The sequence below is a fragment of the Salvelinus alpinus genome, chromosome 5 (assembly GCF_045679555.1).
Source record: "Salvelinus alpinus chromosome 5, SLU_Salpinus.1, whole genome shotgun sequence".
Lineage (NCBI taxonomy): Eukaryota > Metazoa > Chordata > Actinopteri > Salmoniformes > Salmonidae > Salvelinus > Salvelinus alpinus.
The window spans coordinates 35,589,168-35,599,825 of NC_092090.1; the positions used below are offsets into that span (position 1 = coordinate 35,589,168).

A 10,658-nucleotide genomic window follows, 5' to 3' on the forward strand; every position below is an offset into this window, starting at 1 on the left:
AGCGCGGTTCTTATTCCCAGTGTGTGCCCTCAGAGGAGTGATTGGAGAACAGTTAGGAGTTCTGTGCCTCTCTCCTAGCATCATAGGTTCAGCCTCAGTGGGCTGTCTTTACCAATTTTCCCATCTGTCAGTCACAGGCCAAAACAAATCCACCTGTCTTCCAGGAGGCTGGGCTCAGAGACGCTGCAGCTGTCTGGGCCGGGACAGGAGAGTGTGACAGCGCCCTCCTCTGGTGATGGAGGGTCCATTAGTCTGCTTATTAGCCCACCTGTCACCACTACGACACCATCTCACCTGGAGGTGCCTCCAGCACACTAATGTGCAGACCTACCCTTGCCCCATCACAACAATACTTTGGTGCTAGAAGTAATGGCTCTATGCTTCTGTGATCCACATGTCCTTGATCATCATGAGGTTGTTTCCAACCTGGTAACAACATAACAAATCATCCATGAAAGACATGCACCTCAGTGGACTCATGATTGCTTGAACAATGAAGCCATTAACACCACATTATGTAAATGGTAATGGACAAAAACATCTAATAGGATAAAGGCTAAGTACAGTGCAATATAATGCCGCTGACTTTAACTGGCTCTTTGAAATATGTTTTCAATTATAACCTTGCTAATGTAATTCATTGTTTCACAGCCGAAAATGCATTTTTAAAGCTTCACTGAGTCTCTATTTCAGAAATCAGGTTTAATCAGTCATGTACATTGAAGACATGCACTGAAACGTCCTCTAAAGAGGTTGACAAAGTTGCCCGGGATCTGCGCTCGCTCCGGCTCTTAAAAGGGATATAACCCCCCCTCCCCGCCATGGCAGGTTTCCATTGTGGAGGGAAAGTGTTCATCTGAGATATGAAAGGCCTGTGCCTTTAAGAGGGCTGTCCCCCCTTTTCCTCATGCTCCCCCTCAACCACACAGAGTAGACACTCCTCCTGTGAGCATTTGTGAAGCAGCTCCTGTCCCTTACGTCTCTTTGTGAGGAAACAGAGGGCACACTTTCTAGAGCATAACTGGAGACAGAGACACAGAGTTCCAGGCAGGACGCCCAGGGTTCCAGCCTACAGCCACCCCTGGCCCAGCCCTGAGGGGGACAGCTCCCCCAGAGCACCTTGGCCAAGAGGTCCACGAAAGGAGAAGAGACGCTAATCAACTAGACCGTCCCAGAAAGTGAGATGAGAGTTGATGATATGAATGATATGAATCCAACTGATCAATGTGGGATCTGAACCCTAAGTGAGAGGTCTATTGAGTGTGTTGTATAAAGTAGCAGTTCTCTTGAAAAGTTAGACTGAAGCATCGAAGTATCCAGGTTACAAGGATAAAAGCTCACCGAGAGAAAACAAGAGATAGGACACTTCAGCTGAGAATGTATGCATTTTCAATGGGTTTTTTTTTACGTCTTGAATTGCCCCATTTGTATTCTTAATTCACCACCCAGCGTTTATCTTGTTTTTTCAGCTGCCTGTAAAGCAGCATGAAAAGACTCCATTGAAAGCACTTTCTGCGAGCCGGATAATATTATTTTCTAAAGCCTTGAAACTTCCGCAGACGTCTACAGAAAAAAGAAACCTATAAGGAGAATAAGAAAACAATGCTGTGCTGGATCCCGTATGAGTCAGAGTCTCTGACTGGACTTTTATGATTGGAGAAGATACAGGAGTGAAGAGATGTATTCCGGCTGTGGAGTTGGAGTGGCCAGCATTCAAAGCCAGTATCAGGTCAGGGACTCTGTCAGACCATACACCGGACCTGGAGGGAATACACAGGTCCCAATGGAAACCGGTGTGACCCCAGCTAGGTGCCCAGTATATCAGGTTCAGCCTTACAGTGGGCAGCCCTCCTGCACTGTCAACAGTGTTTCCAACACACAGCCCACTCCGGTGCCTACACCTCTAACTCCACCTCCCGCCGCACTCAAACCGGGCCAGGGTGGGTTCAAGAAGGTGTGTCGCACAGAGGAGGACTGCCCGTGCCCCTTCCCAGGATTGGCCTCAGGAGTGCTGGAGATGCGTGTCAAGGAGGGCAGTAAGATCCGTAACCTCATGGGTTTTGCCATGGCTCGCATGCAGGGGGATGTCAGTGGTGTTGGGGTTAGTGGAGGCGGTGGCCTGAGGCAGGTTGTTTTCTCTGGGTCAGGTCGTGCCGTCACCAAGACCATCACATGCGCTGAGATCATGAAGAGAAAAGTGGGGTCTCTGCACCAGCTGACCAAGCTGCGCTACAAGGGTGTGAGGGAAGTGTGGGAGAGCCACGAAGGGGGGGCATCGGAGATGACCGTTCACAGGACCGTTCCCTCCATCAGCATCCTTTTGTCCAAAGACCCCCTGGACCCGCAGGAGCCCGGCTACCAGCCCCCTGAGACCCTCAGTGCTCTCTGGGAGGACAGAGACGGTGTGGATGCCCTACAGACAGCCAGCAAGAGACCTCTTGGTCTGTGCCCATACAGTAGTTTCCCTGACTCTAAGAGAGTGTGTCTGGGTCTGGATGACGGGACTCTGGCTCTGTCCAACCCCCTGGCTAACTGACTGACTGAACTGGTATCAAACAGTCGAGTGGGAAGGATCAGAGGAGTTCATTCTGCACTGCCCTCCACTGAAGCACAGTGCTGAAACAATCAGAACATTCACTCAGACAGAGCAGTACTTTCTGAGAAGAACTGAGCACCCTGCCCATCCTCCAGAGGTCAGTCAAAATAGGACCTGAAAGCTTGTCTCTGTAGATACAACATTTATTGAACCCATTTCTCAGCACAATCAATCGTTCGCCTTTGTGCCCAGAGATACTAAATGTCATCATACTATATGTCACACTGTAAGAGCTTAGACATGACAGCACACTTATCACATTTTAAATCATCAACACAACAAAACACAGAGCGACCAATCACCCAAGATCCCAGATTTCTGCTTTCAGTAGACTGACAATACCTTTTGAACATTGTAGTTCTGTTTTCCTAATTATATCCTACAACTGCAAATCTGTTCAAATGCACAAGGTAGGTCCACGATATTGTAATGAATACACAGAATATCTACACTCCCCTACGTATATATTTGGACAAGGAAGCTAACATGTTTCATTTGGCTCTACACGCCAGCATTTTGGATTTGAGATCAAATGTTTCATATGATGCAACAGTAGAGAATGTCACCTTTTAATTTGAGGGTATTTTCATACATATCCGTTTTACCATTTAGAAATGAATGCACTTTATGCATCTAGTCCCCCTCATTTTGAAGGTGTCATACGTGTTTTAACAAAGGCACTTATAATAGTCTACATTTTATACACTATAACACAATAAGTGAATTTGTCCAAATACTTATGGCACCTTCAAATGGGGGGACGATATACATAAAGCGCATATACATTCATTTCTAAACTATCCATAATATGACAAATGTATCATGTTTTCAAATATCCAAACATTCAAATAAACTATATGCAGGAAAAGCCTTTTTTTTGTGTATTTCTATCCCTCAGACTTGCCTATAGTACTGTACAAAGTCCAGATTGAAAAGGAAATCACAGCAGGCTGATGTGTTGATAAGAGTAACGGGAGTGAAATTTGTCTAAGAGACAGCTGATTTAATGACATGGCCCCTGATAAGACGCAGCTCCAGAACCAAGCAGCCTGACAGATGCTGGGGGCTGAAATACAGGGACAGATTATCATTAAGATTACAACACTACATTGCAGCACACTAGAGAAAAGGATCAAAACTAGGCTTGATATAACTAAACACAGTCAGTGTCCCACCAGAATATGAAACCATAGCAGCAGACTCAACTCCATACCATTACTACAGTGCTAGGGTTCACGTAGAGGATATCTTATGCAGTGTTTGGGAGTAGTGAACTACATGTAATTCAACAAGTAATTTACTTACATTTGTTAGTGTGACTCAATTGAAATCTTGGTAGTGTTTTCAGTAGTTAATTACTTTTTAGAGGTGTAGCTAACGAAATACACACAAAGAAAATATTGGTGAAGTAGGCAAGAATTTCCTTTCTTTTACGGCATCAGACCTGCCTCATTCTCGCTTGTAACAGTGTTTGTGTTGAATAGGCTAAATTACACATTATGTTAAAGGAAAATACCATCTTTGGGTATTTGCAAAACATTTTGGAACTGTATCAACAGTGGGCTAATGAAACAAATACCAAAATATCGTTTTTGAGAGGTATTTTTCTTTAACATCTGACTCCAGAGTGATATGTTATTGCAATTTGTAGTATGACATTTCAGATATGATAATTTAGTTTGAATGTTAAAAAAAAACTAAAAAACTTTAGAGTCATTCCACCTTAAAGAAAAGCACAAGAAACACGATTGACCATTTATTTTCATCATGAGCAAAAGCTATTGGTTTTCTACCCAAAGTTGCAAAGAAAATGTTGTGATCTATTTAATAAACACAAGAAACAAGCAAAATGGATAAAAGGGTGTGGCGGCAGTAGCAGGAACAGTGGCATCTAGTGGGCAAAACATGGTACTTTCACACTAGCTTATAGTAACTAACGCAAGCGACTTCAATGGGTAATTTCTTTGAACAGGGTGAAAAGACCATCACCAGATTCACATGGAATACATTACAAAGGATGAAGAAGCAATACTCCAAGCAGCAGCTCCAAACTACCTGTCAGACAGAGAACTGATATTGTATACTGGTTGTTGAGTTGGGGTGTGTGGGTCCATGGGTGGCTTTTGATCGTTTTATTGGATTCCTCATGCCTAATCATTGTTAGGTTGAATTATGGTCCAAGTCGAATGTTAGGTACTATATTTATTGAAGAATATATACATCCTATAAATTAAAATTGCCAATTTGGGTGCAATCAATTAGCTTTATTTAAACAAAATAATGTTTCAGGAATGCTAATCGTATCTGTTTCGACCTACATAAGATGGTGGGTGTCATGGCTTGCTGAAATGACCCTTTAGTTAGGTAAACGATATGTTTCTTAGGGGTAGCTTTAGTGTAGCTCAACTTCTTCCAGTGTGAAGTAATTGGTAGCTTGGTAAACTATATTTTTAGAGTAACCTCCCCTTCCCTATATCTTATGGGATACTGTATATCTGACCCGAAAAGGAGTCAAGTAGTCCTAGCTCCATCCGTTATGGACGACTCATTCAAATACTGATAAGTGTAAGGTTTTCCTTTATCAAAAACGATTAGATACTGTCCCAAACCGAGATCACACTTCCCAAGAGGTATTAGTTCTAAACCAGCCATGCCTGCTGAGTATGATAACCTTTTACAAACGGAATGAAGTGTCCTTTCTCTTCATCATAATGAAAATCTGCAAGGACAACACAACACGCAACACAAGCCTTATACAATCCATTTATCAAACTGCCTTTAGAGCTCTGGAAATAGTTTTGAACAATTACAAGTGTGAGCCCATGCACTCATAATATTTTGGCTGAGATTACATCTTTCAAAATAATTTAAAAAAAATAATGCAATACCAAACAGTGCTTTTGTAGCAAAGGTCTGCCTGCGTTTCACTGTCTAGAGCGGACACAGCCATTAACCTCCTTCTCAAACCCATTAAATTAATCTGAGCAAAGCAGAGAACCCAAGGTTGAATAAAGAAATGCTGCGACTGCAATAAAGCCCATATGGAACAAACTGTGTGTCCTCAAGACTGGAGAAGGTTATCACTTCAGGTCGCTGTTATCATACAGTTAACAGCTTCCAGTGAGAAGCCTGAGGGACGGCCAGTCAGTGATGCAGGTCACATAGATAGAGGCTCTATAAGTAAATCTCCGATCGACCTGCTCAATCCGTTATCAAGCATGACGAATTCTGGGCCAAGTGTAAAATGCAGAGAGGGTAATTAGGGAGAACTGGATAGTGTATGCCTGAGCGAGAGGACAGATAAAACACTGTGACAAAAGCATTACCCTACAGCCAAATCACATGTGGCTGGTGAGAAATAGCATATCAGATGAGACAACAAGGCACCATATGAGCCTGTGGCGTACAAGGATACACCAGCTGGAAGTCTATTTCCCCAATGACATTGGTTTTCTATAAAGTACAACAGCTTTTTGTATGTAACACGTCAAGTGGTATTCTCCTAAAACATATAGCCCCACAACTACACTAAACCAAAATATAAATGCAACATGTAAAGTGTCCCATGTTTCATGAGCTGAAATAAAAGATCCCAGAAATGTTCCATAAGCACAAAAAGCTTATTTCTCTCAAACTTTGTTCACAAAATGTGTTTACATCGCTGTTATTGAGCATTTATCCTTTGTCAAGATAATCAATCCACCTGACAGGTGTGGCATATCAAGAAGCTGATAAAACAGCGTGATCATTACACAGGTACACCTTGTGCTGGGGACAATAAAATACCACTTTAAAATGTGCAGTTTTGTCACACAACACAATGCCACAGATGTCTCAAGTTTTGAGGGAGTGTACAATTGGAATGCTGACTGTTTCAGCATGATAATGCACGGCCCCATGACGCAAGGATCTGTACACAATTCCGGGAAGCTGAAAATGTCCCAGTTCTTCCATGGTCTGCATACTCACCAGACATGTCACCCGTTGAGCTCGTTTGGGATTCTCTGGATCGACAGCGTCATCCAGTTCCCGCCTATATGCAGCAACTTCGCACAGCCATTGAAGAGGAGTGGGACAACATTCCACAGGACACAATCAACAGCCTGATCAACTCTATGTGAAGGAGATGTGTCGCGCTACATGAGGGAAATGGTGGTCACACCAGATACTGACTGGTTTTCTGATCCAAGCCCCTACCTTTTTTTTATGGTATCTGTGACCAACAGATGCATATCTTTATTCCCAGTCATGTGAAATCCATATATTAGGCCTAATTGTTGCATGTTGCGTTTATATTTTTGTTCAGTGTACTACAACTACTACTACTAATAAATATTTTTTAATATTGATTAATCATAATCCTTCTCTGTTTGCCAAAACCTTCCAATGACGTGGATGTGGAATAAGGCAGCCCCCCGCTCTGATTCAGAGCAGTTGAGTTAAATGCGGAAGACACATTTCAGTTGAACTGACCAGGTATCCCCTTTCCTCTTCCACTGCATAGAGAATGAGAATAAATTCATTTTGAACTTGTGATAAAAGTGTGCACTCTATTTCTTCCCTTCTCCCCAGCTGCAGCAGATGAGAGCGAGGTCTCTCGAATGGCGTGGGAGTTTGCTATCTCCCTGCCTCCAGATGGTTCCATCTTTTCTTATCTAGAAGAATGGGTGCTGCCTCCATTCCCTTATCTGGGAATCCTTTCAATTGAATATTTACTGGGCCTATGTTGCTTTTTCTGCCTGTGTTAGCCCCACTGAACACACTATTCCTCTTGCTTGGGAAGACAGGCCAAAGGGTTTTTCTCCCCCCCCCCCCCTTCATGCACACTCTCACTCTCCATCTCCCTAGTCAGGGAATGGGACAGTGATTGATTATGTGTTTATGCCAGAAAAGAACGTAAGGTTAAGCTGGGCGCAGCACGGAGGTATTAATGAATGACCATACAGGGAATATGTTCATCAATAGAGAAAAGTATGGATTATGACAGGGGGGAATACCTCCTCCATCTTGTGTCAAGAATAGAACAGATGGAGTTATTTCACTTTTTTCCCCACACTCTTATTTCCTTCTTCACTTTGTACACCACGGATTAAGAGGCACACTCAAACAGTCATTGGAAACGTCTTATTGCAATATAACTGGCAGGCTGGGGTCTATCTGCATGAACAAACCAGGTCACAGCTCCTCCCTGGTAAGTGTCTTAAAATGTATTTTCAAAAAACAAATTCCTCCATGTTGGATTAATCAGTGCAGCTGAGGGTGTAATTGCAGTGCTGAAGTCAAAGCTGTAAGTGCAGATAATGAAGACTGAATAAAGGGCTGCCAGAATTCAAAGTAAAAAAATTATGAGAATAGCAGAGACCATTGTGCCCCTGATTTATATGCTCTAAAATTGTAGTGGGCCACAATGCAAAATGATGGGACTTTAGTTTGTTTTACATTTTATGTAGAACAAATTGATATATACCCCCAAATTCCATTTCTGATGTGCAAGTTGATGATTGAATGAGAAAAGTGGGTTAAATTTGACAATTAAGAAGAAAAAAATTCAAATGGCCTAAATGGTGGTTTTAATAATTTTTTAAAGAAGTATGGTCGTCTTCTGATGCTCCCTCAAAACTCTCAGATAATCTTCATTGAAATAGCTTTTTAGTCTAGGACTAAATTAGTCTTGTGTCCGGGAAACCGTCCCTCATTGTGTTACATGGGTTAAGGTAAAATTGTGAAAGCTGTCAATTGGGTTACTTGAACTGACTGTTGCTGCCCTCTGGTGGAGGTGAAATATTATAGACGCCTACATTTGGAGAGGACAGCAGTAAATAACAATAGCTTTATATGCTTCATTTTCAGGCCGTTTAAGGGACTAGATGATGGAAAACTTTTATTTTGGCACAAAAATTGGTAAAATTGTTCAGTACATTGATTGATTGATGATCCTCAAGTTATCGCACTTAGTCTAATTTATAGGGCCCTATCTCAAAATTGGACTTTAACGTTTCTCCTTACACCATACGGGGCACGTGCGTGCGTCCACAAATTGATTTTGTCCCCCCACACCAAACGCGATCACGACACGCAGCTTGAAAAATCAAAACTCTAAACCAATTATATTAATTTGTGGACAGGTCGAAAAGCATATGGCAATTTAGCTAGCTAGCTTGCAGTTGCTGGCTAATTTGTCCTATTTAGCTAGCTTGCTGTTGCTAGCTAATTTGTCCTGGGATATAAATGTTGAGTTGTTATTTTACCTGAAATGCACAAGGTCCTCTACTCCGACAATTAATCCACAATTAATCGTTTCTAGTCATCTCTCCTTCTTCCAAGCTTTTTCTTCTTTGGATTTTATATGGCGATTGGCAACTAACTTTCATATGGTGTATTACCACCACTGACCTCCGTTCATCTTTCAGTCACCCACGTGGGTATAACCAATGAGGAGATGGCACTTGAGCAAATGCTTCTAAAAGCCAATGAGGAGATGAGAGAGTCAGGACTTGCAGCGCGTTCTGCGCCACAAATAGAAGCAACTTCTATGTTAGCGCCTGGCAACGCAGACGTCTGTTGACGCGCGTGAGCAGTGCGGTGCAATGATTGAATAACATGTATGTGTACATTTATTTTGCAACGCTCACGCATGGGACGTGAGCAGTGTGGTCAGCATGTTAGTCCAATGACCTTTCGTATGATATGTTACGAATTGCAATTTGTATGATATGATACAAATTGCAATTCGTTCAATATGTTACGATTTTGCAATACGTATGATATGTTATGAATTTCAATTTGTTGTGGTTAATGTTAGCTAGGCTAGGAGTTAAGGTTAGCTAACATGCTAAGTAGATGCAAAGTAAACTCAGCAAAAAAAGAAACATAAGATTCAACAACTGAGACATAAACAGAACAAGTTCCACAGACATGTGACTAACAGAAATGGAAAAATGTGTCCCTGAACAAAGGGGGGGGGGTCAAAAGTAAGTCAGTATCTGGTGTTGCCACCAGCTGCATTAAGTACTGCAGTGCATCTCCTCCTCATGGACTGCACCAGATTTGCCAGTTCTTGCTGTGAGATGTTACCCCACTCTTCCACCAAGGCACCTACAAGTTCCCGGACATTTCTGGGGGAAATGGCCCTAGCCCTCACTCTCCGATCCAACAGGTCCCAGACGTGCTCAATGGGATTGAGATCCGGGCTCTTCGCTGGCCATGGCAGAACACTGACATCCCTGTCTTGCAGGAAATCACACACAGAACGAGCAGTATAGCTGGTGGCATTGTCATGCTGGAGGGTCATGTCAGGATGAGCCTGCAGGAAGGGTACCACATGAGGGAGGAGGATGTCTTCCCTGTAACGCACAGCGTTGAGATTGCCTGCAATGACAACAAGCTCAGTCCGATGATGCTGTGACACACCGCCCCAGACCATGACGGACCCTCCAAATCGATCCCACTCCAGAGTACAGGCCTCGGTGTAACGCTCATTTCTTCGACGATAAACGTGAATCCGACCATCGCCCCTGGTAAGACAAAACTGTGACTAGTCAGTGAAGAGCACTTTTTGCCAGTCCTGTCTGGTCCAGCGAAGGTGGGTTTGTGCCCATAGGCGACGTTGTTGCCGATGATGTCTGGTGATGACCTGCCTTACAACAAGCCTACAAGCCCTCAGTCCAGCCTCTCTCAGCCTATTGCAGACAGTCTGAGCACTGATGGAGGGATTGTGCATTCCTGGTGTAACTCGGGCAGTTGTTGTTGCCATCCTGTACCTGTCCCGCAGGTGTGATGTTCGGATGTACCGATCCTGTGCAGGTGTTGTTACACGTGGTCTGCCACTGCGAGGACGATCAGCTGTCCGTCCTCTCTCCCTGTAGTGCTGTCTTAGGCGTCTCACAGTACGGACATTGCAATTTATTGCCCTGGCCACATCTGCAGTCCTCATGCCTCCTTGCAGCATGCCTAAGGCACGTTCACGCAGATGAGCAGGGACCCTGGGCATCTTTCTTTTGGTGTTTTTCAGAGTCAGTAGAAAGTCCTCTTTAGTGTCCTAAGTTTTCATAACTGTGACCTT

The 10,658-nt window shown here is 43.4% G+C and overlaps 1 protein-coding gene across 1 annotated transcript; it reads left to right on the forward strand.

The window, feature by feature from the left end:
• The first annotated feature begins 922 nt into the window (after positions 1-922).
• LOC139576011 (uncharacterized) lies at positions 923-3,467 on the forward strand. Its single transcript, XM_071401595.1, has 2 exons — positions 923-1,178; positions 1,470-3,467. Exon 2 carries the CDS (start codon positions 1,679-1,681, stop codon positions 2,534-2,536), a length of 858 nt encoding a protein of 285 aa, XP_071257696.1. The 5' UTR covers positions 923-1,178; positions 1,470-1,678; the 3' UTR covers positions 2,537-3,467.
• The last annotated feature ends 7,191 nt before the right edge of the window (positions 3,468-10,658 follow it).